Here is a 26,951-nt window from a genome sequence, read left to right as displayed (position 1 = left end):
CGCCCTTTTTTCCATCAGTATTCCCTTTCAGTCCCACCGCAGCTGCCCCCGAAACAGCTTCCTCATTGTCCCCCACCAGAAGTGGTGTATGTGTGCCAACCAACTGACCGCAAACAAAAGCTTGTTTGACCAACGCTTGTTCCGAAACAAAACCCCGGCTGGAGAAGGAAATCCCGCAAAGGAGGGGGGATTGATGCTGGGACAATTTGGAAGGCGAGCCCAGGGCGACTCACATTCTTGCCAGACAATGGTGTCTGGCCTCTCCATTCACCGCCTGCCTCGCACCCCTCCCCAAAAAGTCCCCCCTAAAAGCCATGTTTATTATATAGTCTGATAAGCAGGGGAGATGCCGTTAAATGGAGCCCGCGACACTCTCGCGCGCTGCCCGCGGCGGCTCGGGGGCACGGGGCAGACAATAGCAGAAGCCTCTAAGGGGGCTTGGAGAAGGGTTTCTGGAACTGAACTTATTGCTAGGCAATGCTGCAAGGAGTTGGTTCCTTCTCAATGGGATGCTGAAAATTCATGGCCATGGATGTGTTTGTGAATTCCCCCCATTTTACCCAGTATTGGGGAATATTTACTTGGCTCCGAGCAACATGTTTCTTCCCACCTCCCCAGCCTTGCCTTAGGTGACTCCTTCCCCTGAGCAGCTGTTCAGAGATGGCTGAGCCTTTGCCCCCTGCACATGTGCCTGCCACTGGCATGTGAAAATACCGATTAGAGGAAACACCCTGGCTGGGCAGGCTGCCCCCTCCCTTGATAACTACGGTTGGAAACCACAGGAGTTGCACAGGCTGGCTCAGGAGCCGTGTGCTGGCCTGACCATCTTATCCGTTAATAAACAGGCACTCTGGTCCTGCTGGCATTGAGCAACGCCGACATCTGCCCGCTGAGGCAACGCGCGGGGCAGCAGCTGGGTGTGTGGCCCGCGGGGCTTGCTGCGGGCTCCCCGTGGGCTTTTGCAGGACAGCATCCCACCACCTGTCTGTCTGTCCACTAGGGCACGTGCCACCGCTAGAAGATGCTTGGAGTAAGAGAGATACATTAAAAATCTCACAAAGTCATAATAAATCAGCCCTTGAATGGCATGTCCCAGATCGCTTGTCACCCAGCTGTCCCCAGAGCACACCTCACCACCTCTTGCACCAGAGGCAGAGATTAAGAAACCAACTGATGCTCCTCCAGTCCTTCCCCTGCACCTGCACTCTGGTTACGTACACCAAAGAAAAGCTTTTGCTGTGATTAAATGCCATTTTCTAAAGCAGATTTGCCATTTCAGTGCCGAGGCTACTCATGGGTGTTTAGTCAGATGTTTGCAAGGCAGTGCACACAGTTCTGATTTCTGCCCCACATTAGTGCAAGTGCTGTAAGATGCTACCTATGGCATAGGGACCAGCCACAGAACTGAGGGGCTGACTTTGGTACTGTTTTAGAGAGTGCCAAAGTTACAGTCCCAATCCTGAGGCAAACTGCTGGGCCCTCACTTTTGGAGTAGGATGTGCATCTCTGGACACTCTCTACCTTCCAATGTTGCTGCTGATTAAGCTCTCAGCTTTACAGAGATCGCACTACCTCTGAGCTTCCACAGCCTTGGATGACACCAAAATGGGAGCCATGGAAGTCATCTGTCCCCACAGCACCTGCAGCTCCTTGTCCCCTTTCAGTAGGACACATGGGTGACCAGGATCAGTTCAGGTCACAAACAGCTGCAGTGCATGTGCCCTCCACCACACATCCCACATTTTTAAGCTGCTTCAAGCAATTCTGCACTTCCTGTCCCATCTCCTCTACAGCTGAGCTTTTAAAAGCCCTCCAAAGTGGTGTGTTGCTACAGGCACCACTTCTGGACCCATGGTGAGGATATCCCATGCCACTGTGTCCATCCAGAGAGCTACTGGCACAAGAGAAAACAGCAAGAGGGACAGGTGACTGCTACAAAACCCATCTGCTCCAGCTATGCTGCCTGTGAGACACCTAACAAAATGTCCAGCCACACTATACATCAAGCAATTCACTCCACAGACTCCTTTTTGGGGTTGTGACATGAATAACACTGCCTTAAAGTTGCCCCGAGCTCTTACTGTTTCCATCCGCCTCCTCTGAAGATGGGATGCTGCAGTGGCAGAGCACTGGCATCCCCGCTGAACACTAGAGCAGCCAGGGAAACACAGGCAGCCTTTCCTAGCCCAACAGGCATTTTTAAGCACAACTCTACTGCTTTCAGAAAACCAGCCTCTCTGAGCACAGCACTGCCCCACAAGAGCCCATGTAACTGCATGGAGGGAAGGGTCTACTCCATGGCACCCACCACAGCTGGGCTCAGCAGCAATGCAGCAGCCAAATGAGATGACTTAGACGTGAGGTTTGCAGGTACAATTTCAGGAATGGGGCTACTCCTGTTAGAACACAGGCAGAAAAACAGGGTTAATGCCCCTGTTATCTGGCTAACCACATTTCTGCGCTGGGCATGGTCTCTCCAGTGATACTGGCCAAGCAGGGATGCTGCAGCACCGGGAGCTGCAGGAGCAGGACACATAGTGGTCCCAGCAAATTAACCAGCCATCAGGGACAGCCTGGCTTTATTCCTTACCACAAGCATCAGGAGGTGATTCTTCCCTCCCCAAGTCACTTGATCCTTCCCCTGCGTGCAGCTCACCTGTCCAAGCCAAAGTGTTACAGCCAGCAGAGGGGCTCACCATAGCCAGGGATGTGGAGGGAGCAGCCTCATAGCTCTGCCCTCCCTGTACAGCACCACATCCCAGGTGATGGGCTGACACAGGCTGCTCCCTGCTGCCCCGGCTGCTGAACCTGACACTGCTCCAGGACGCCAGAGCTGAGGCACACATGACTCATTTATAAATTATATACTAAAATTATATACTGCTTTTTTTTGTATTCAAATACTGTCAAGCAGAAATTCCACAGTAATTTGCTTTGTTTCTTTGATCTTGGGATTGCTACTCTTCTTTCCTTAAGGAAAAACATGCCCTAAAACCAAACAAATGCTGCACTGGAAGTAAAGAGCCCACTCCTTTGAAACCTCTGGAGAGACACTTATAACTGTTAGAAGACACACACTCATCCCTAAAAACCAAGGCTATCCCGAAGTGTGATGCTGAAGGACACCAGGAGGCCCTCAACAACCCCAGACTGTGGTTTCACAACCTTGCAAATATTTTCCAAACTCCTAATCTTACAAATAAGCGGAACAGAAGAGGCAATCACTATCAGCATGTGAAAACAGGGCTTTCTCTGCCAGGGCTGGGGCAGCTACTGATGTATTCCAACCCTGCTCCAAGACAGCCACTGCTTTCCACTGACAGCGCTCAGCTTATTCCCATCACTTCGGTGAAGCCTCCAGCTTTCCCTACCACTGTCTCAAACTCTTGTTGGTTTGGTAGATCTGGAATAATGCCTTTGGCCTCATGGCAGCAAGCAGTGTGAACCTTGCCTGTGTATAGCTAATCTGAAGTGGAATTGAAGCCTTGTTGTCAAATTCTATTCCAGAGCGCCAGTAGGATCCTGTAATCCCATGGCTCCAAGAGAGCTTTAAGAAGAAAACACAGATCTAGTATGAATCACCAAACCATCAGCAATGTCTGGATATCTACCTATATGGGTATTTGGACTAACTTTCAGCAGAAAAGGCAAAAGGTGAGTTTTCCTCTACGCCTATCCAAATCCATCTACATCTGCACATTAGCTACTAAAACCTCTTAACCTCTCCTTCTGGGTGACAACCATCATTTTCCTATATGGGGCCCTATGTGACACTTGTGCTGATAGGAAGCCTCCAACCATCAGCAGCAGACTCGGGATCAGATTCTCTGTGAGTGTGCCTGGGGAGGAGCAGCATCCCAGGATAAGGTGGGAGTTTACAGCCTGGCTTAGAAATATATCTCTCAAATGCAGGGCTTGCCTCTCCATCACCCTTTGCTCTGAGCTTCTTCAGCCCACAGTCTCACTCCACGGCTGCTCTGAGTCAGCCCTGTGCCACAGAACTGCAGGAATTCGGTGCTAAGCCTGAACTAACAGGCTCTCACGGGGCTTATCAGCTGGGGCTGGGTGCTGCAGGGGCTCAGCACCTACCCTGCTCCCGGCGGGGCAGTGGCGCAGGTCCAGCCGGCTCCGGGCGGGAGCGGAGCTCGCCCGTGTCCGCTGGCAAAACGAATGCAAGCCTCGGAAGAAGTACGCCTCGGAAAGCCTGGAAATCTGACAGCTTTTTGTGCTGTAATAATGCAATTCAAAAGACTATCGGGATTGTATAAATATTTGTACAGACACTTATCACTGGAGCAGTCAGATACTCGGGCCCCCTGCATCAGCTGATCGGCTTAAAGTCCTCGCCTCCTCTGCTAAACCAAAACCGTGCAACTCCAGCATCACCATCCCCACAGCGAAACATAAAGCCTCTGTTTATATAAATACTCTCCAGCCTAGACCCTCCCTAGTTGCTGGGCGGTTTTCAGCAAAATAAAAAGTGGGATCGGATTCCCAGCCCACTAAAAAAGAACAGGAGCAGGACATATGTTTTAGCCAAGGAATTAATTAATAATTATTAATACAATGAATGCTTGCTAGGAAATGTTTGTACTTTGCCACTGAAATGAAATATTCTCATTCATGCAGCTCTCAGCCTTCAGAAATTAGTATTTCATTTTCTAGTCCAGTTCAGGGGTTTTTTAATAAGAAAATACTTTCACACTGAATTTTTCATTTTCTGCTGGCACAGAAAGGCAGAAGAAGGTCTCTGAACATCCATGCCCATTTGCCTTTCTGAACAATTTCAAATACTTTTTTTCAGTGGTGCAGAGTTTGCAAAATGAAAGGTCCTCTGTCCTTTTTGCTCCAGCAAAAACTCAATCTTGGTGAATAAAGTGGGTCCCATCACCATGGGTGCCCTTCTGCTGCTGCTTCTGCTGCTGCTACTCCCAACCCCATGAGCTGAACCACCAGTCTCTTTATGAGCAGGTACCTATGCAAGGCTTGTGGGGAAAACTCATTCACTAAAGGACTCTCCACAGCACAAGGATTGCAACACCTCACCCAAGTGAAGGGCTGGTTTCTAATCCCTTTACTCAAGGTCTGTTTGCTTCAGCCAGCTGCTCACGGAAAACAGGCAGCAGAATCCAACCCTCTGTCTCCATCAAATGGGTCAAAGACACGTAGGATTAGTACTAATTTGGAAAGAAAGCGCCCAAGACATAATGTAATTCCACCACTAGATTTTATCGCTCTTACTCACAATGAGCAAATACATGGGGAATCACTGAGCAGAGAGCTCAGAAGGAAACCAGAACCAGCTCCTTCCTGCCGGTGCCGCCGCCAGAGCCAACCAGAGCCACCACCAAAGCCACACAGTCCCAGCTCCCCACCAGACCAGGGGAGCCTCACCTGCCTCACCCTTCCCACAAAAGAAGAAAGCGTTGGAGCTGGTGTTCAGGGATTTAATTTCTCCCCTTTACCCTCGGATGGACCCGTGCAATCCTCCGTTTTGCCATCGCTGATTTAGCTAATGTTCAGTTTCAGCAGGAAACATCTTAACTCTGAAGATCTGATGATTGCCCCAGCAATCAGTTGCTCAAATAGTTGAAAATTAAGACTACTGCACACAAAGTAAATTAAGTAATTTTCTACCCTCCTAGGGTCTCCCAAGTCTATCAAATTTCCCACAACTGATATGTCATGATGTCTCATTACTGTAAAGAAAATACAGCTCCATGAGTCCTTTAAGTGACCTACCGTCAAAGACTCAGGGGAAAAAAGATCTTAAAAAACAGATCCCACTGCAAATGTAACAGAATAGTATCAGCAGAGCTTGTTTATCAACTGTTGTGCTCAACTCTCAATGCCTAGGCCACATAAACTCCAAAAAAGAGTGTTTGCAGCTCTTCTCTACCACACCAACTCTGTCACCTGAGACAAAACCTGAGATAAAGAAAACTTTGGTTTTGTTTGCAAGGATAGCAGCAGAATAGATGCCCTCCAACCCAAAAAGACTGCAATCTGATCCTAAAACAGGTACCATTTCAGCATCCTTAATACAGCTGTCTCAGTCTCCTTCCTAAAATAAGGCAGCTTTTAGGCCATGACTGATTATTTTTAAATTTTGAACTGAGCCTGCAAACACTCCTACTGCAATGCCATGGGATGCTTTGTTAGCTTTAGTCATTAAAACAAGCCTTCAGCATGGGGATGGTGTTGTGCTGCTTCCCAACACTCCCTGGATCCCTTCCACCCTGGCTGCAGCATCACTGAGAGGTTTTGTTCCCAAGCCCAAACAAGCTGGAATCATTCCCAAACGTTTAGAAACCTTGAGGCCAGCAGTAAGCACTCAGCATTACGGTAATCACCTGGTGGAGGCCACTCTAACTTTAGTTTTATGTTGTGACTTTCACTGAAATTCCTCTGATTTGGACTTGATTTTTTTTTTTCCCTCTTCCCAGCACAAACCCTCCCTAGCTGGTCTTAAGCCAGAGGCGAGCCTTTGTAAGACAAAAAATATAAATCAGTCACTTTTCATCTAAAAGGAGAGGAGATGAGAAAACCCCACCGATAAGAGCTTTTTTAAGAAAGTCACAAGTTTCCAAAGGAGGGGGCAAATAGCCATCCCATGTTCAAATGGGTATCAGGCCCTTAAAGAATCATCACTTTACAGACTAGTGGGGAAAGTAAGAAGGAAAGAAAGCAAATACTATTAACACAGGTAAATATTTTAGTATGTGCATCAAAGCCTGTCCGGCAATAGCTGTTTGCTGTTTTTCCAGCAGAACCTGACCATGAGGCCAAACCCCACCATGAAGGTCCATCAAGACACACAGGGAATACTCCTTTGATCCAAAAAAATGGAGAAGTAACTGGAGCTTTTGCCAAAACACCAGCCATGACTGCCAAAAATGCCAGATTCACTGGAGGCACCTCAACTTGAGAACCAACATTTCAATATTACTTGTGCTTTGGAAGGTGCTGAAAGCACACGTCAATCCTTCAAGACTCGGGGGGAAAAACCCCACACCTCAGTTGAATGGATTTTCCCACTCAACTGTGGGTTATCCCAACCAGTGGGTTCCAGTGGGTTATCCCAATCCAGATAAACACCAGGGAGGAGAGGCTTCAAGCTCTCACAGACAAGTGTGTGCACAAACCAGATGGAAAGATCCCTGTGCTAAGACTGAAGCATTTTTCCTGGCTTGTATGCAATACAAAAGCCTGAGAAATGCCAGAGGCCTGCTCGCCACCAGCACAATTCCAAACACTTCCCACTGCCTGGGTGCTTAGGTCTTGCACATGCACATGCCCTCTTCCTCCTCCATCCCTCCCAGCATGCAGGCACCCTAGGAGATCACCCAAGGTGCGTGGCACAAGAACGTTGCACAAGCTGTGACTCTCCTCTGGTGACTCCTTATCTATCCCCGAGCCCAGATAAAAATACACCTATGACCAACTGTTCCTTTTTATTTATATTACCTTTTGCTTTTGGAACCTCACTCAGCTCTCAGGATCCTAGAAGAGATCTAGGAAAAGTCAGCCTCACTCCCGATAGAAATGCCATGATTCTAGCATTTTGCTTGGAAATGGGTGCATGCAAAAGACAAGGGTGCAAGGAAAACCTGAGAGCGCTAGAGCGGTTCTTCCCATCTTCTCCCAACCAAGCCTGCTATTCTTGGGCACCGTCAAACCAAAGGAATTTTCCCTTTCCCTCTCCTGACAACACATTATTTGTACATGTTTACGCTGAGGATTAAATCCTCATCCGGGCTGGAGAGCGTGGCTCATCCACTGCTTCTGCTCTTCAGTGGAGCTTCCCCTGAGCTGCTTTTCCAGGGCTGTTTAGCAACTCCCGGGACAGGGAAGGCAGCCCGTGGCCAGAACCCACAGGTACAATCCAGTACAGCAGCTGGCAAACTTGGGAAATTCTCAGTGCATGACCACAAGGACTTGGTTTCAGCTGGACAAACACTTTCTCCACGTTGGCTAACACAGGACTCCTACCAAGCACCAGCTCACCTCGTATCTCTCCATTGGGACTCACTCCTTTATCTCCCCACCAAGACTCAAAGGGGCTGTCGTTTCCTCATCCCATCATTCCAGGTAAGGCCCCGCACCCTCCTAACCAGAACTCCCCACGGAAAGGGGCACCCGCAGAGGCTCCCACAGCTGGGACAGGGCCCAGACCCCAAGCAATGGCAAGCACACTACTCAAAGAAAAATGAGTACTGTGAACCCCATTTCTCCCTCAAAAACACTCAATGGAGTTCCATTTCCCTGCCAGCAGGCTTGAATAACATTTTAAATGACAAGATTTATACGCAGACACTTACAAATGTATTCCATTATAGCCTTTACAAAACTACATTTCAACCTAAACATTCAATTAATGTAATTAAATTGCTACCTGGCGGTATTATCTAATTTCACTTCGGATCTGTGCTATTGAAAAGCATGTGTCTTTTAGCACTCCGACTGGCAAGACATGTGATAAACAGACCTATAAACATGTTGGCTCAACCGAGCTGTTTAAAAATAAATTAGCAAACTATAAAAATAAACAGTAACATACATATGTACTCAATTACGAACTAACTCTAATTTTTGTTCTGAAATACTGTCTTTGACCTTAGTCATAAACAAGCACTATTAAAAAAACATAATATCTCAACAGACAGAAGGGCAGGGATTAAGCGCTCATCGCACGCGGCAGAATGCAAAATAACGGATGAAAAGAAAGAAGAGAAGAAAGAGAAAGGGGGGTGGGGGGAAGCTCACCCTTTATTAAATGCGGCAACCTATACCCACCGCAAGCGTTTATGTTGATTAAAGCTGCTTGGATTCCAGACAAAAAAAGTTAAAACCTACTGAAGTGCATATGGAGGAAAACCTTGTAAGGTTCAGCAGGAGGCAAATACCGTTTTAGCTTGCGTGGGAAGGAGGGTGGGAAGGAAGGAGGGAGGGAAGGAGGGAGGGAGGGAGGGAGGGAGGGCAGAGTGGGTCCCACGGAGTCACCCGTGGCCTTCAGCTGTCCAGGTGCAAACCCTGCTACCGTCTTGCAAGAATCCAGGAACATATGGCAGAAAGGTGGGAAGTGTCCTCGCGCCCGCCAAGGGGGAAAAACAAACAAACAGATTTTTTGAAGGCTGTAGAGCAGCATCCAGACCATGTTTTTGCCATTAATCCAGAGCTCCTGTACAAAAAGAACAAGGCGCTGTGCTACAACTGCCAGCACTACTTTGTTTTCTCCAGGAAGGAAGGAAGAGTTGATACTCAAAAGGCACATTTTGCACCCAGGGCTGAGATTTTCAGGGCTTTCAGGCTACACAGGGGGCACCAATGTCTCTCCCCACAGCAGAACCCAAGCCCACATACACACCCATGAGCAAAATCCTTGCAACAAACCCAAAATCAACAGCAAAAGTAGTTGAACAACTACTAAGCTCATCCACGGAGAACCAACATAAGATACCTACTGCCGTCAGGCTGTCTCCCCAAAAAATCTTGTATAAATAAACAGCAGGAGGCAATACATATACATCAGGACATGGGCCCAAGAGCAGGCAGAGAGAGGCGGGTGGAAGAAAGGCTTTGCCCCAGGCCGGCTCCTTGCCAGCAATGAGACGCGGAGACTCAGCCCCGCAGTCAGCCATGAGCCAGGGGCTGACATTTCCACTAACAAGAAGGGCTGCCAAGTGCTGAGACACAAACAAAACATTCACAAGGCATGTTTCTCAAGGGATGCAACAGGAAGGGTCCACAGGAGACAACAAGAGCACACATCTCTTTTTTTATCCTTTTTTCCCCCAAGGACCTCCACATTGACAGAAGCTGGATGCTAGAGAGCTCCACGCAGTGGAGGAAACAACTGGATGGTCAAAGAGCGTGAAAACAGAGACAAGCAGGGCTGCGATGGGTCTCAAGGGTGAGTCAGGAAGACCACATAACTCCAGCCATTGGAGTTGGCACATGCTGCTGCTGTGGGATGGAGCCAATGTGCACTCCTCCACAGTCCTCAACATTACCAAAAACAAAAAGGATTTACCTTAATTTCTGGGGCAAATATTTCCGGTGTCTACACAGACCCCACCCCCCTTTTTTTTTCTTTCCTTTTGTTTTCTTGGATTTTTTGTTTTAGTTCTTCCAATGAATGTCTACCATTCCCTTAAGCAACTGGATTCTGATGCCCAGGAATGACCATGAATGATCAGTCAAATGTCAACCAGCAAAAGCATCAGCACAACCCAGAGCTGCTCTCAGTGTGGTGACTTTTCCATGGTTCAGCAGCAGAACATCTCACACCCGGACCAACCAGCCCTGAATGTTACACTAATGTTTCAGTCCACATCACAGCTATCTCCTCAGTCTTCTTCCAGAGCTGGGTATCTCAAACATATGGTAAGAGCAAAATAAGAATAACAAAAGGTCCTGTCCAGACTATCTGGTCCTTTCCTCCTTCTCTGGCAAAGACTTGAAACTCAGGTGTGTCCCAAGGCCACCACCCCAGTCCAGAGCATACCATGATCATGAAGTAATGACAATAAAAAACTGCAGTTAAAGCAACAAGCCAGTTTGAAAACAAACACCATATTCTGCCCAACCTCCCTGACTTTGTTACCAATAAAAAACACTAACAGCCACTATTCATGCAGACATAAAATGCTAATGGCTACCTGTTAACATGTTTCATCACGCCAACATTTTTGCTCTGATTTTGACAGTTCCCTTTTTGTTATTTTAAACTAAGGGAGTGCTAATCTGGGCTGAAACTGAAGGCTGCAAGAATTACAATCTACATCAACTGCACAGTTACTGACATAATTTCCTTCCACTCTGCACCATTACACGGACACAGTTTTCTTGCAGCCAAGGTCTTTTCCAGACTACATGTAAGAAGTTGGAAATGCAGGAGCACAGTTGACTGGGAAAATTGTAAAATGTTGCTGAGAGGTCCTGTGAATTCTCCCCCCAACCCTGTGCTGTTTAGAGCCAATGGAAGGGGAGAGATAAATGTGGATTACCAAAATCCAACGTACTGGAAAAGTCACTTAATGTCTTAAGGAGAAAAAATTAAGTGGCCAATCCTGTATGACTTCAGGGATGAGTCTCCAGGATTAGAACAGCTGTTGGTTCAAATTGGCCTGGCAGGTTCCATCTGCTTTACACCTCAAGGGTTGCCCTTGGTGTGACTACAGGTGATTCACTGACACTTCCAGATGTGGAAAGAACAAAACTCCTCAGGCATCACCCCAGCAGTCACTGACACCAGCTGGACATTAGGACAGGTACCTGGTGTTCTCCGCACACATGCTGGGCACCTTCGCCTGCCTCACCTACTGACGTCCACAGAGTCACAGCAGGTGAAAATCTGCTTGAGTGAAAGAAGAGCCTGGTCCTCTGATTACCAGCAGCTCAGGTCAGAGCCACAATCTGACTTTTCCACAGGGCAGGAGAAGGACAGAAGCTCTTTGGTCTCCAGAGCTGCGGCAGCCCTGCTGAGATCCCCAGTGGTGTAGAGTGCACACACGGGGACGTTCCTTTCCCCAGCTTTGCAATTGTTTGTTAGAGCAAATTAAGAGTCCTAACAAGACTTACTGGAGCCCATTGCAAGGAGGTTAAGAAATACAACTTATCTGATGCAATCAGCAATGTAATGCAACCTCCTAAGTCCCAGTTCAAGCAAAATACATGCAAATAACCAGAAGGGATGGGCACAATCTTGAGGGAAGAGTTGGGGCTGCTCCAGCCCAACCCACAACGCCAGAGAGTAAAGACAAGAGAGCACAGCAGGGAATAGGAAATTACCTGCCTGCTTTGCTTTCTGCTGCTTCCAAGGGCTCCCACTCTGTACAGACCAGAAAGAGGACACCAGATCTCTGGCCTGACTCAACACAGCTAGTTTTCTACCTTTTTTGAAAAAGATTGTTCCGCAGTACAAGGAGGCGAGGGAGACCTTTATTTGCCGGTCTGAAAGGTAAACATGGGCAGGCTTCACCACCTCACCAGCTGACTGCTGCAAGACCAATGTCATGACAGGCTGAGGCTGCCTCATCTGCAGATCCCATACGCTCCCAGGATCCTGACCAGGACACACAAGCATGGCTCCCCACAGGGATCATTAGCCAGAGTGTGTTCACTTGCAGCAAATCCCAGTGTGGAGCCCCAAGCCTTGCTGTGCACACCTGGTGAGAGGGATGGGAGGGCGGTATTGCCCGTGCGGGGAGGCTTCCATGACAAACTGGGTTGAGAGGCTGAAAGGCAGGAGAGCAGATAGTATTTTCGAGGGAGTATGAGATAAGAGGAGGTGGAGTTTCCTGATAAAAAGGATTTCCCTGCTCAAATATCAAAGGATTCACACTAAGAAAAGGGGGGAGAAGGGGAATTACATCAGTCTGAGGCACACTTTCTCTTTTAAACTCTGACCTTCTATTGTCTGTCTTCTTGACTAGGATTTAAAAGCCCTTTGTTGGGCTGTGTTACATGGTGTGATCTAGAAAGCCGTCACAGACGAGGCACCGTGGGCTTTCGGCTGCGCCGACGCTCGGGCTCCCCCCGTGCCTACACTGGACTTTCAGGAGGCGTTGAGCCAGCTCAGATAAGTCAGCACTTCCTATCAACACCCCTTCAAAGCCAAGCCGCAGCTTGTGACGCCTCTTACAGCATGGCCAACAGTCTGGTGGAGCTGGGCTTCACCCCAGTGCAGTTTCCAGACATAAGGTGGGCTGCTCATCATTCCAGCCCACTCTCGCTTCCCCCGAGGTCCCCTCCAGGCTCTCCTGGCAGTGTCCTTCGCATCCCAAACACAAACAAATGGGTGAAGAGCAGATGACGGAAGCATAACAGATGCCTAAAATGGTTTAGAGTGATCTACGAGGATCTTTTGGTTATAATGCTCCATTAATGTGACATTTATGTGGGGTAATATAATACTGCTCACTTAGGAGCACCTACACCAGCCAGTTAGGTTTCCTGGTGTGCAAGGATAACCAGGAGGGTTTCTGCATTTCCAGGGACCCTACAGATGGAGTTACAGGGGACAGGAGGCACCACTGCCTAAAGGGGACGTGTCGGGTCTAGCCCTGAGGGAGCAGAGGTCAGTAGATATTAGGTTGGAGCAATGTCTCAAGAGACAGAACTAGAGAGCTACAAATGGGGAAAAACCTGTCTAGGACCTATGGAGCTGAACAGTCCCTTTCTGCGGAATGGGAAATGCGATACTCGAGCAAGGTCTGACCCAGTCGCAAAGGCACAGCCTTGTTGTCATCTCCACACAAGCTGCAGCATAGCTCAAGCATCCATCTGATGTTACAGCAGCCAGTGTCACTCTCTGTAGCTAAATGCACCCTTAATGTCACCCAGGCCTAACAAGGGCTCTTGTTTTGTTCCCCTGATTTATAAACACAGTGGCAATGGGCTGGAGAAGGGACGGCCTCACAACCACAAGCCTTCGTTATTCCCCACAAATGACTTGTTTGCAGCTTTTGAACTGCCTAATTTGTTTTGCCCCTACATTTTGGTCATTCATCTCATCTTTTCCTAATGGTGCTCGGAACACTGACACTTTGGGAAACGTCTCAAATGCTGTAACCCTCACATGGCCCCGCAGAGGTGAAAGGACCAAGGGCAACTGCTGAATCTTCCCACAACAAGAGAGGGATCATCCATCTCCTCTTCCCTCCTCCTCACCCGCTGCCTCCACCCCAGGCACTGTTCTCATCTCAGCGTGTTGAGTAAAACAAAAACGAGGCCACATGAAGCCATTTCAGCACCTCTGGATGTTGAAGGCCACAGACTGTACCCAGTGACCTGGAAGGTCCTCCCCAGACATTTGCTCCTACGGCTCTGCCTCTAAGAAAAAGCATCTGAGAAATCACAAGGCTGGCTGCGTTCAGAGTGCGGCAATGCCATTCAGAGAAGTAGGGGGAAAAATCAATTGGCACAGTCTGCATTTTGGGCAAATGGGGAAGAAATTAAATCAGAATCTGGAGTCTGATCAAAAACCCGATTCAAGAAAATTCCACGATTTTGGCACTGTGTTTCAACACCTGGGTGCACGCTAGGTAGAAAATGAACAATCGAGGGCTTTTCACTTAGCGTGCCCAGCAAAAGCAGTTGACAGGTTTCAGCATCTAGGAACAAATGTGGAAACTATCAACAGTGTATTGCCACTAGCCTTCTGCCAGACACCAGGAAATCCAGGAGAGCCATCTAATGTCACAGGCAAAAAGCTGAGGACGCAGCAAGTGTCACCGAAGGACACGCAGAACAATCACAGAGCAAACTCCTACCAACAGATTAAATTCATGCCACGGTATTTTACTCACTTTTTGCACTACTCAGATACCTTGAAATACGTGCACGCAACCAGAGCCACGACACCAGACCTTTAAAGATGTGAGAGCTGCAGATTAAAAACATGTTGGAACGCTTACCGTGTCCAGTGCCAAAAATGTGTCTCTAACCTGTAGGAAGAAATGGGTGTGGAGCTGCTCACGGAATGATCATTTCACTCACACAGCAGGGTACAAGGTCCCCCTCTTTGTTTCTCCCTTGTAAGAAAAACGGCAACTAAAATATGACTGAGGAGCTGTTTCACCGCCCCAAATTTTTTTGAGAAGTACACAGTGCCAGATGGAAAAAAAATGAGGTGGGGATCAGAGAAATCCCATGTGATTTGCGAAGACTAAAGCCACTTTGCAATGAACCAGTATGAACAACTGATCTTGGTGCTTGGCTGAGCACGGTGCTTGCTGCTTCTTTTTGGGGACATCAGTCACCTCCTGAGTGGCACTGAAGCGCTGCAAGCAGATACCAAAAAAATGTACACAAAGCCTAAAAGTATTTCCCTGGAATAGAAGCTCAATTTACAGCTCCCGAGACTGAAGGGTGTGTTTGAGCAGCCCTTTGTTGCAGGGTTTTGTCAAGGTATGTTCTGACTTGTCCCCTGCATGGTTGTGCAGTAATTCTTGATACTGATAGTCAATTACTTTGTCCACGTCACTCAAACGCTGACTTTTTTCCTGCTTTTTCTCCCTCCGAGCACGGCTAATCCGGGAAAGACAACACAGAGTGAAACCACACTTCAAAAGGCATTAACTCCTGGCCAGTCTGGGCTGCCCTCCAGCCCTGCCAGGCACAGGTAGGAAAGCAGCCTGCAGAGCAAAGAGCCCTCCTTATCTTTATCCTTATCTCTCTTAAAACACCACTGGGCTCAGGCTCTAAAACTTCCTTCCCTACTGGATAAGCACTTACCCAGGTAATCTCATTACAACCATTGTTCTCCGAAGGTTAATAAATACTTACCATGATGAGTAAAGGCTCCGCAATCTGACCCCAACGCAGCAGAAGTAATTGCTCAGGGCCAAATTTTCATACTCTTTTATTATGCTGAACACCATATTCCTCTGTTAACAGAGCAGCCTTAGCACCAAAATAAATGTGACTGCTTGCAAATAAGGTGTTGGCCCCACTTCTGGCCTCAAGTTTTTATGTTGCCATCATTGTGATGGCTCTGAAAATTAGCAGATGCTGCCAGTTCCTAATAAATACATGTCTAAATTATTCTGAAACAACAGCAAAAACAAATTATAGAATGAATAAAATTCAAGGAGATGCCTTTCTCTCAGAGTTCAACATGTAGAAGAAAATAATTACAGGCTTTTGTTAACTTAAGGAAACACTTTTTCTCCCATCAGACGTGAGGTGTGAATTATGCAAACATGATTCGGATTTGACTGCGTTGACATACTACAGCCCCAACAACAAATTTAAATTTGAGAGTTATGGAATGGAAAACCAGGTTTCCAAGAGCTTCTTAGCAAGAGCAGCAGCCACCACCTTCCCCAAGTCCCAGCCAACACCCATCAGGATGGACATCCCCAGCGAGATGGAAAGCAGCACAATCAGCACTCCATAAAATCCACCTCCTAACTCCCAAAATACCACGGACAAGGAGGGCTTTCCATCCCAACAACACACATTTCAAAGCAAAGCTACTGCTGACTGGTCTGTTGGGATGATTAAAACACATTATCCACTTGCTGCAAAACTTTTTACTGGCAAAGCATATAGGTGAGGTGTACCTATAAATGTGCCCAGAAATCCGTATGAAACTTCCACCTTGCTGCAACACTGAACAAAACTCTATATAAGACAAGATGAGCAGGTAACTGTCCTTCAGTGGAGGCTGTCAAATTGTTGTGCAGACATTAATAATTTAAACTTAATCCCCTTCATAGGAGCTCCATGTTCTAATTAGTGCAGGACGTAAAACAGATTTTTCCATTTGATTTCCAAACAGACAATTCAGAGGGAAAACCAGAACAGAAATGAAATGAAAGTAAATAAAATCTTCTATATTTGGTTCAATGACCAAAATTTTTCCTATTTTTTTTCAATTTCTCCTTTTATTTGCCAGCCAAAGCTGTACCTAAATTCACCCAGTCACACTTTCCAGCAGATATTTTACCCACCCAAAAGAGGTTCTCATTTTTCAGGTGAACACACCACTACATGCTGAAATTGAGGCGGAATCCTCCCCCTGCAACACACCAAGTCGAATTATTTGTGACCCCCCCAAAAAGGCCCCCAGGGAATGAGCGGAAGCTCCAGGACCAAAACTTGGCCGGGGTCACCGTATGTGCCTCCAGGCCGCTCAGGGAGCAACATGCCAAGGGCTGCAAGGAGCAGGCAACCAGCCTCCCACGCCGGGGCCTGCACAGCACCCTCACCACGGCTCTGCATCTCCCGCCACTGCCCTGACCTCATTTTGAAGGGTGGCCAATTTAACGTGATTATCAGCCTCCTATGGATCAAAGCCAAAAGCAAGGCTGGGCAGAGAAACCCCAGAGGTGTTTCTCCTTTGCACCTTACCCATGAAAACCTCGGCTCTGGAGCCTCCAAGCCCATACCTCCTTCCATAGCGATGCCCACACAGCACCTGCGCATGCTCCCCTGAAATGCACCCTGCACAAAAAGCACAGCCGCAGAGACTCTCCCATGCCAGCAGGCAAGTAAGTGGGAAGAGTGGTGATGAGGATTCAAGAGAAAGCAAGCCAGCCTGCCAGAGCTGCGCAGCAGTCAGTGCTGAGCTACCACAGCAAAAATGGAACTTGCTTACGCCAGTCGTTGACCCCAAAGCCACAAGAAAAGACAGCAATGAATTGAAGACAGAGGCTGAGTTTTAATCTAGCCATTACTTTTTTTAACATCTGCTGTTTCCGTATGGAGCGGCTGCTCACCCCAGCTCTGGAATAACCTTGCTCCCCTGCCCCACAAATCCCACCCCCATCAGGTTTTTGGGGTGATGACTGGTCTGATGCCTCATGTCAGGAGCACAAGGCACCAGCCATCCTGGAACCTCATCAGCCAGCTCAAGAGAAAAATATCTCCTGACACAAACAACCTTGCCGACTCCTGGCCTGCCGCTACCCTGCTCTTCTTGAGGAAGGTTATTGAGGAAGCAGTTTTGGAGCAGGGCCAGCTGTGTCTTGATCTTGAGCGGTGTCTTTGATCCCTCTCAATGTAACTTTAAAGATAGAGTGATACTAGATCCCATGGCAAAGAATGCCCTTCAAGCAGCAGTTGAAGACCTCAGGGAAAGGTCTTCAACCAGACTTTTCCACCTAGAACTGACTCAGAAAAACTCAGTCTCTGAAACTGACCCTGTTTTAAATTCCTTTCCCCTCACCATCTCCACTTGAAATGACCATCCCTTGTGACAGTCCCCCAGAGCAACGATTGGCAATTAAGTCAGTTCCACCTCTGACTAATTTCTTGACCTGATCTGCTTTTAGGACAGAAAACACTTGTGCAGAATCTTCTTGAAGGCCTCCTGCTTTTTCGCCAAAAATAAGTAAGACAAAAACATGCCCAGGAGCAAAAGGAATGGATTGCACCAACAGACTCATCAATAAGTAAATAATATTTATCATGAGCTCTGCACTACAGCATTTGGACAGACACAAGATAAGCACCAGTTTGTTGCCCGCGCTTGCCAGCTGGTCACATCCAAACGCTCTCCATCTCAACATGCTTTGACTAATAGGGACATGGCCCGTCACTGAGCTGGGTATTCAGGTGCTCATGCTTCAAGGGATGGCGGTTTAGGTACCAAAACTGTCCCCTGCATATTGAGACCCTCCAAGTGCAGGCAGAGAAGAACACCAGCTAGAGCTGTCCACCCTCACCAGTGCCACGTTACATTTCCATGGCAGCTGCTCCCTTTGTCTACACCCAGTAAAGCCAAACCAGCCTAAAAATTAATTTAATCTGCTGGAAGCCCAAGTGTCAAGCACTTAGATGGCAGCTAAAAGCGCCACTCTCAGATAACCGAGTGACACCAGCTAATAATAGCCTGCGCATGAGGGGAGCGGGAGCGGACATTTTGTGTAACCAAAGAGGAACCCGTGCCTGGGAACAGCCCGCCTTGGCCGGTCCCAGCCCCGCCAGCAGTGCCCGAGCCCACCCGGCCTCTCCTGTGATTAGCTGCACTAATACCACCGGTGACCTCTCTTTCAAGCTCGGAGGCAACAATAGTCCTGGCTTTTGTTGGCGGGGAGAACAAAATGCCACCTTTTACAGCTCTGCAATCATAGCTGCTTCCCTTTTCATCTCCCAGAGGCTCTGCACCAGACCTTGCTCACCCGGGAGGATGGTTAACCCTTGCTGGGCAGCGGCCACAGCGGGAGGGAGGGGTGCCAGGGTCCCTGCAGGCTCCTCTTCTCCCACCTCCCGTCATTTGCACAGAAAACACTAAACAGGCCCTTTCCGGTGAAGGATGCAGGTGTGCGACAGGGTTCTTCTCTGCCTGACATTGCCACAGGCAGGAAGTAGCTGGAGGCCACTTCAAGCCCCTGAGCTGCATGAAGAGGTCACCAAAGTCCATGCTGAGCTCTCCCCACTCACTCTTGCCCTCAAGAACTGCCTCAAACACACCCTTTGACCAGGAAATAATGTAACTCAGGTGACCTTCTTTTGTCCAAATATAAGAAGAGCAGCTTAGAAACAAAGGAGAGTATGTTTTCTAGAGCAGCACTTCCCAAAGCCCAGGAACTCACCCAGGGATGCAGCACAAGGCGCTGGTGTGAGTGTGTACTTGGGTTTGCATGCAAGGCTCTTCCCAAAAGAAGATGGATGCTCAGAGGTGCTCAATTCCCACTACCCATGGGCTGGAGCAGGGCTCGCTCAGCACCTGGGAAAGACCAACCCTCATCCATTTTGGGATTCCTGAGGGAGTAGAGCACCTCATCCACCCCCACGCCCCTCCCTCTCTCCTTGTCAACAAGGGCTACGAGGAGCACGGGGAGCTTTCTCTCGGGGTGTGCAAGGGTCTTGGATGCACAGCTGACTGCACGTGTCAGTTATGCTCCAAATGGGTTGTCACAGGTCAAGGTTCTGCAGGCAGCAAGAGCAAATGCTATTTTTAGACAGGATAAGGTCACGGTGCTTTTAGAGACAGTGAGGTCTACAATAAAACCTATTGATCAGTCTCTGGAACTAGCGCTCCGGAGAGACGCCTAAATTGAAACAAAAATTGCCTGGCCGTTTTCTCTATAGACTCGGTGGGTAAAAGCTTGTTGGAGTCTTTCAGGAGATAAAATAAGTAAGAAGAACCTGCGTACAGATCACAGTTGTCCATTTAAGTGGATGCACAGGGCAGAAAAAAGGGAATGTGAGACCTATGGGACAGAACAGTGGGAAGCTCCGAGCTTCTGCCATCCTTCTGCCAGTGACAAGCCACCTGCCCCAAGGGTGAAGGCCACCCTTACCCTGCCCTGACTCCAGTCTCCACAGCCCAGGTGTAAAGGCACTACAGCAAACATGACTTTTAAAAGAATTAATGCTTTACTTGCATCTCAGAAGGTAGGGAAGCCTCTGAAGGCATTAATCACTGAGGTCCCTGACAGCACATGCACATTCACCGTCCCTGGAAGTGTTCAAGGCCAGGTTGAATCAGGCTCTGAGCAACCTGGTCTACTGGAAGGTGACCCTGCCAGTGGCAGGAGGTTGGAACCAGATGAGTTTGTAAGCCCCTTCCAACCCAAACCATTCTGTGATTCTCTTTGGCCATTTGTGTTTTGGTGATGACTTTCACCCAGCTGACTCACGGAGGCCCAAAGATGAAAAACAGACCAGTATTTCAGCCAGGCAAATTATTTAATTGGATGATTCACGCATCTCCTAGGTTTTCACAACAAATTCCAAGCGTTTATCCAGGTCACACATAAACCAAAGTTTAACCAAAAATACCACAAAGCACTGGACTACCACGCCTTCAAGTTCAGCTCTAAGGCCACTGCAGGCACATAAATCCCTGTGTATCACAAGAGGATCGTTATTGTATTGGAGACTTGGAACCACAGGGACGAGCATGAAACCGTGGAGTGTCTTCATTCATCACCTGCCCCACTGCCACAGCCTCATTCACAAACAAAGCATGCCACAGTAAACAAAATCCATACATCACACCCTGACATGGGAGACCCCATTAGCGAGTCCCAGCCAGAGCACCCCACCAGACATCACCAATGTGACGACCGATGCCTTTGGAGGATATAATAATAATAATTAATAATAATAACAACAACTACTACAGGTAGATACTATAAAGCTGTGAAAAGCTAGTGTGGGTGGTGGGATACGTAGTTGACTTTCTGCTCCAGACAACAGCAACATGAGCAGAGATAGAGATTCAGTTGCTCAGGTAAAAGCAGATCATGTGGGAATTAAAGCACTTGCGAGCCTGCAGCGTGGCTCGCTCACCATCCAACTGCCAGGTTAGGCTGCAGTTTAAGTTTCTGCATAATAGAGACAGCAACATGCAAAATCTCAAGCAGTATTATTTGTACAGTGACTGTGCTGCAGAAGAATCGTAATAAAAAACATGTTTCAAAGCAGTATCGTAATTGTCATTCTGGGGGGGGGGGGGAAACGAGAACAACAACAAAAAAAAAAGACAAGAAGACAAGCTGATCTTCCCAAAAAATATACTGCCGTTAGAAAAGCCAAGGTAATTATTTTTCTATTTAGGAAATCAGACAGGGGTTTTATTTGGTTTCTTTATATAAGGGTCCTTAGGCTCTTACCAACATTTTACAATTTTCTTCTTAGTGCCCTGTGACTCTAGGACAAAGTTTGAGATAAAACGATTATAATAAATAAGGACAAAGTTATTTGGGAATTAAGGACACTGCTACAGCCCCTCATCTTCTTAACTGATTAAATAAATGGAGCTTTAGTGGAATATATGTCTGAGAAAATTCAAAGCTAATTTCTGTTTATAATTACTGATAGCACACAAGTATCCTTTCCAGAAAGCCTACTCTATCACCCAGAAAGCAGATGCAAATATGGGTATAAACAGGGAGTGCAATGAAGCCTGTGGCAATGCCCACATTAACTGCCATGCAGTGAGACTTCCATCCCATGTATGTCTGTGGGTACACACACTCACACACGCACACATGCTCCTCTGGTGATCTTTGACAGGCATCACTCGTATAGCTCGACTCTGCCACCTTCTCCAAGTTTTCCTCCAAGACACTGGTGGCTGGTAGACAAAGCTCTCTGTTAATCTGCGCATAAATAATCATAACAGGTTGCGCGCCCAAGCCCTCTTACACCGCTGTGCCTACTAGGTGGCTCTCCTGCCTGCAGGGAAGACACTTAAGATTTACCCCAGGGGTAACTCTGAGCAGGATCTGCCCCCACAAATGCTTTCTCTGTGTCTGTCACTGCCCCTTGGGTTTTGTATGAGCACAGAAGCAAGAAGGGGATCACAAATGTTCCCTACTGCTGCCCGAGAGGAGCTTTTGTAATCTGCCCAGCTGCTGTTGGGCACGAAACTGAGAAGTTGGAGAGGCTGGAGGGGCAGAGAGTGGCTCCCTCAGCCTGTTCAACTGCAAGATGCATCTGGATTTGTGGGGCTTCCAGTACAAGGCAGCTTCAGGATCAGCACCTCCACAAGACAGAGGCATGGGGCATGAACCTGTGCTTCCCAGAGCTATCTTCATTCCTCTCCCAGGGGGCACAAGGCACTGAAATACCCAGCTCTTTCCACAACAGGCAGGGAAAGGAGGGAAATAAACCCCCAAACTTTTAATTTTTGCCTTTTCCATTTATTTTTGAATTAGCATTCAATATCTGCCGCCATGACACGGATAGCTAAAACTGTGTGTGCGGATATGTCATCCATGAACAAAGTGGCTCATGTTTGTTCTTTATTATTTAGGAAATGCACATTAATTACTGCAGATTTTCTCCTATACATCTACTGTATCTCAGACAGAATTGCTGAGAAGGTCTGCAGAATAAAAATGTATGGGGTAATTAAATGGATATTTATAATTAGAACTTAATAATTTGCATCAGGGACAAATGAGCTCTGATTTCAATCTGTAGTGCATTTAGATTAGCCTGAAGATAGTGTAATTTGATGTTTTACAGTCCTCCTCTCAGATTATGAAACAATACAGTGGCTTTAAAGCAGCCGTGTTTGTGTCAGGAGCGTGTTAAGAAGCAGCCACAATGAAAATGTTTGACAACGTGAAAGCAGCCATAAATTACATGACAACTGTGTAAAAGTCGTGATGAAACAAATAAAGAGCTGACCTATAATGCATCTGATTCAGCACCGCGCCCGGACCACTCGGCGCTCATCCCGGAGCACATCCTTACGCGCGCGGCTACTTAGCGCCGAGAAAACTGTAAATTATCCCTAGTCAACAACATTGATTTTTAGTCGACGTTTCAATCAGTTTGAAGTAGAAATACTACACCGCTCCCCCGGCAGCCTCTCAGCCAGCCGGCTGCGCGGCCGGAGCCTCTTTGGGCGCAGCTCTGTTACAGCCCCATTGTTCCCACTGTACAGTATTTATCGTGGGCTCTCCAGACACACGTACTTGACCCAAAGGTCACCGCCTTGCTTCCTGGACATACAACCCACTTTTGCTACCAACGCCTTTTGCCCAAACACAGCGAGCCCCTGAAAATCCCGCTGCCTCCCCACAGATGTACAGGTGAATCTCAGCCAGGGGACGTGGCACGGCACGGCTGCAGCCAAGCACAGGTTCCCCAGACCACGGGGCTGCATCTCCCCCAGGCCAGCGGTAAAGCGAGGTGGATTCCTTAGCAAGGTCCTGGTAAAGAGCAGGTTGGTTTGGAGATGCAACCATGTCTTTGCCCTCTCCCCAGCTTTGCCCAGCCACCAGCAGAGAGGAAGAGCAGTGAGGCTGGGCTCTCATTCCTACTCTGCTGCAGCTCTTGGGCCTTACCCATGGTGAGCCACCCTACCTGTGCCACAGCACTTGCCTCTCTCGCCCTGGCAGTGCGAGGGTGCGTTCATTAGTATCTGCGAGGCACTCGGGTCCTGCAGAGGCTAACACCTCGATCAGCAGATAACAAGGAGTCCTGTGCATGCATTGCACACACAGGAGCTGCTCATGTGCATAGGCAAACGCCTGGGAAAAAGCACAGGGGTGCCAAGTCTTCGGGAAGCTCACCACCAAACCAGCTACAGTCTGACACAAAACACGAGGAGCAAGGGAAGAACCACTGTACGGAAGGAGATTCCCAGACCCAGAGCCCTGGCACTCAGCCTCATGGAGTCATATCCCACAGCCTCTTCCCAGCCTTTGTACTTTCCTCCCACAGACCAGAGCACAGTGCACTGCACATCACCAGCTGCTAGCTAAGAACGTGAAGGGGGAACAAGAGGAGACAAGCTGGGACTCCCAAATCATGGCAGCACATGATATTCCCAGCCTCCTCAAAAACTAGGACTCGCAGACCTGGATGCCCACATGGGGCAAGGTGCTCAGGCAAAGCTTAAACTAACAGAGGCCATCCCTACATGTGCCCACTTTCCAAGCTAGGTGACATGAAGCCTCTAGTGCCAAGCAAACCTCACAATTTCCAGCAAGGCGTGATGCTGGGAACACATGGAAGGGATAGAGGACAGGCAGGTGACCCAACCCACTCCGACCTACCCTTCACACCTCTGAAAATGCTGCCCTTTGCAGCGGGGGGAGCCAGTGTTTTCCCAGCTATGCCCTTTCCGAGCATTTTGAAATCCACCGTCCATCAGCATGACGGGAAACAAGGCGTCGAGCTCTTCCTTTGAGGAGTCTCTTGTTTGACCAGAGTACACGTTATTCAAATCAGCCAGAGTGAAACGCAGTTAAGCTGCTGTTTGTTCCAGCACGATGAGACTGGCCTGTTAAAAAGCAAAAATGTCAGGATGTTACAGGATCAGCCTCCTGCCAAGACTGGTAAGTAGCTGAACAACTGTCAGAAACGGCATAATCCGAAACAACAAAAAAATAAAAATACCCAAAACGAGCATGAATGCAGATTGTGTCTCAGAGGCACAAGCACTCTGGAGCCACCCAAACCCCAGCCAGGCACTGTAGGGAAGCTTTGGCTCAGAGCATCCCTGCAGCCTCATCTGCTACATGCCCACCACATCCACCTCTCGCAAAGGAAGGAACTTTAGGTAAAAACAACGGTAACGCAGCAAAGATCTCAGATTTTGTCGTTATTCTCACCACCATGGCATTACAAAGATTTTGGCTATATTCTCACCACTCCACTAAGCATCTCGACACTGGGCATGGCCCAGCGATGTTCTGTGAGGGCTGCATAAAGGCTGGAAGCGCAGCCACCTTCACACCCAGTGCACGTCTGCACGAGGGGATCAATTTGATTTTGTTTCTCATAAAGTCATTTGAATGGATGGGAACCACCATGAAAAGGTGTTGTCACGCACAAGCTGTGGACCTGCACTGGGTCTGCCCCCAGGGTTTGCTCTCTCCAGCCAGGCAGGCATTGCCTTGCAGATGCTTTTCACCTCCCAATTTAATTCCTGCTATCTCTGAAATCTCCCAGACACACGCAAGACCCTCCTGCTCTCACACTCTTGAGTTTAGTGTGCCTCTCAGAACAGCAACCCCCTTTTTTTTTTCCTGTCCTGGGCCCTCAGGTTACTGGCACAGTGACAACTCTTTTTTTTTTTTTTTCCCAACAGAGAGCCAGGAAAGATGATAGAACCTGCGTGCGTGGCCAAGGGACTGGTCTCAACTGGTTCAGAGGGAAAAAATGGAGCTGTGTCTTTCTCCCCCCACACCCCCCCCTTCTCCCTCTTCTTGCCTTTAGCCAAAAGACCTGGGAGCATTTGATGTACAGTCAGCAGGTATTAAAAAAAAAAAGAAAATTATTGAAAAGGCTGGCCGGCTCCAGAGCTGTGACACTCTCTCATCAAACTCTGGACTTCAGCCAAGTTCATCTGTTAATGGAGAGCCACAGCCAGGGCCTCCCCCCACCACCACCCCCTCGCTCCCTCTTCTACCTCTTCCTCCCTCCTAAAAAACTAGACATCGATTATGTCTGTGCTTTTCCCTTTCTATTCAAGATAAACAAAGTGCTTCAAGTTCAGGGCACACCCTGGGACCCTTGACAAAGCAATCTATCATCCTGTCTGCTAAACCAGTCTGGCCACACCACTGCCGAGGAGACTAATGCTTCCAGTGTACAATTTTCCCTTTGTGCTGCTGCCCTATTACTAGTAACCTCTTTTCTTCCCTACCTTCCCAGGAGCAGATGTGCTTGACCACTTTGCCTAAGCCCCTCCTGGCAAAGGCATTTTTTGCTGAAAGCAGCCTCAAGAATTAAAAAAAAAAGAAAAAGAGCCAAGCCCCCGCCTGCCCCCTCCTCTCCCCGATTCCTGTCTCCATCCCCATGTCCACCAAAGAAACCCAGCACAGGGCTTGATTTTTCCTTCCCCACTGAAGATTTCTTTTTAGAGAGTGAGTTCAGGTTTAAATCATATCCACTAATTCATTCTGACTTGCAATTAAATGCAAATACACTTTTATAGCCAGCATGGAGTGTATTAATTTTAACAGCAAATGACAAAATAAGAATACAGTCCCTCCAATACCAATAATGAATCGCACTATAAATCACGTTAGTGGTCACATTCATTAAAGCTTGTAAAGCTCTTGGAGATCCACAGGCGTGATGTGCCACCGACCCACAGAGCAGCATCAGCTCGCCCAAACCCCACTGCTGGCACCCAAGTGCCACAGACCCCAGCTGGGGGCAGAGAGAACACACCACCAAGTGCAGGGCCCCCAAATCCACTCCCAGTCCTTCCCAGCAGTGCCACAGGGAGCTGGTGCTTCCCAGGTTAGCGGCGCTGGAGGTATTCACAGCCCAGTATTGAGTGTGGGTCCCACCACATGGCTGAGGCACCTGGGCAATGTGGCTTAGGTTAAGGGAAGGGCCAGGCTGGGTGCTCTAAAACACAGGGCAGTTACAGAAATTAATAGGAAACCACTAATCACCATTTAAAGGCACTTCCTAACAGCTAGCCTGGCCTTTTCCTAATGCTCCCGGCTGCCGACAGCGCTTACCCCTTCCCCAGGTCTACAGAGCACTCCATTTGCTTGCCAGCACTAAGATCCTCTGTACCATTTATTAGCCAACATGGGGGAAAGTGAGGCTTTTCTGGCTCCTTTGTTTTGTCAGGACAGCTGTGTGCCATTCCCACCCCCTCCCACCCATCCTCTCCTAAAGAAATAATTAAATCCAATTAGGACCAGAAAGTAATTTACATTTTGGTTCTGTGTAAGATGGGGAGGTGGGGGAAGGCAAAAAAATCCCATAGAACACGTCTGAGATGAAATTTCATTCCTTTGCTACTTATTTGCCTGCTTTTGCTTTCGTAGATAGCTCAGGCTGCACTTTTCCTCTTTAAAGGCTGGTGAGGATTGAGAGGGAGACGAGGAAGGTGGAAGAGAGAAAACTTGTTCCCATTCCCTGCTCTGCGAACAAGACTGTTCTGCTGGGCAGCCCATCCTGCTCCTGCTCCTGCTCCTGCTCCTCCCCTTGCCGTGCCGGGGGCTCCTCTGCCGCGGTTTACTGATTTACAGAACCTTGGTATGTGAATGGCAAAAATTCCTTGG

At 48.2% G+C, this 26,951-nt stretch overlaps 1 protein-coding gene across 6 annotated transcripts in view; it reads right to left on the bottom strand.

The window, feature by feature from the left end:
• The window catches only part of BCL11A (BCL11 transcription factor A), a 75,411-nt gene that overhangs the window by 29,352 nt on the left and 19,108 nt on the right, over positions 1 to 26,951 (bottom strand). Inside the window, exon 1 of one of the 6 annotated variants that reach the window (XM_040059388.2) lies at positions 23,976 to 24,096. The exons of the other annotated variants lie outside the window; for them this stretch is intronic. Coding sequence (XP_039915322.1) covers positions 23,976 to 24,051 — 76 coding nt within the window. The 5' untranslated portion in view covers positions 24,052 to 24,096. Of the gene's footprint in view, positions 1 to 23,975; positions 24,097 to 26,951 lie in introns of those variants that run through there. 6 annotated transcript variants of the gene reach the window in all.

Source organism: Hirundo rustica, chromosome 3 (genome assembly GCF_015227805.2).
Source record: "Hirundo rustica isolate bHirRus1 chromosome 3, bHirRus1.pri.v3, whole genome shotgun sequence".
Classification (NCBI taxonomy): domain Eukaryota; kingdom Metazoa; phylum Chordata; class Aves; order Passeriformes; family Hirundinidae; genus Hirundo; species Hirundo rustica.
Note: the sequence above shows the minus strand (reverse complement) of the source record. Positions and strands in the feature narration are given on the sequence as shown.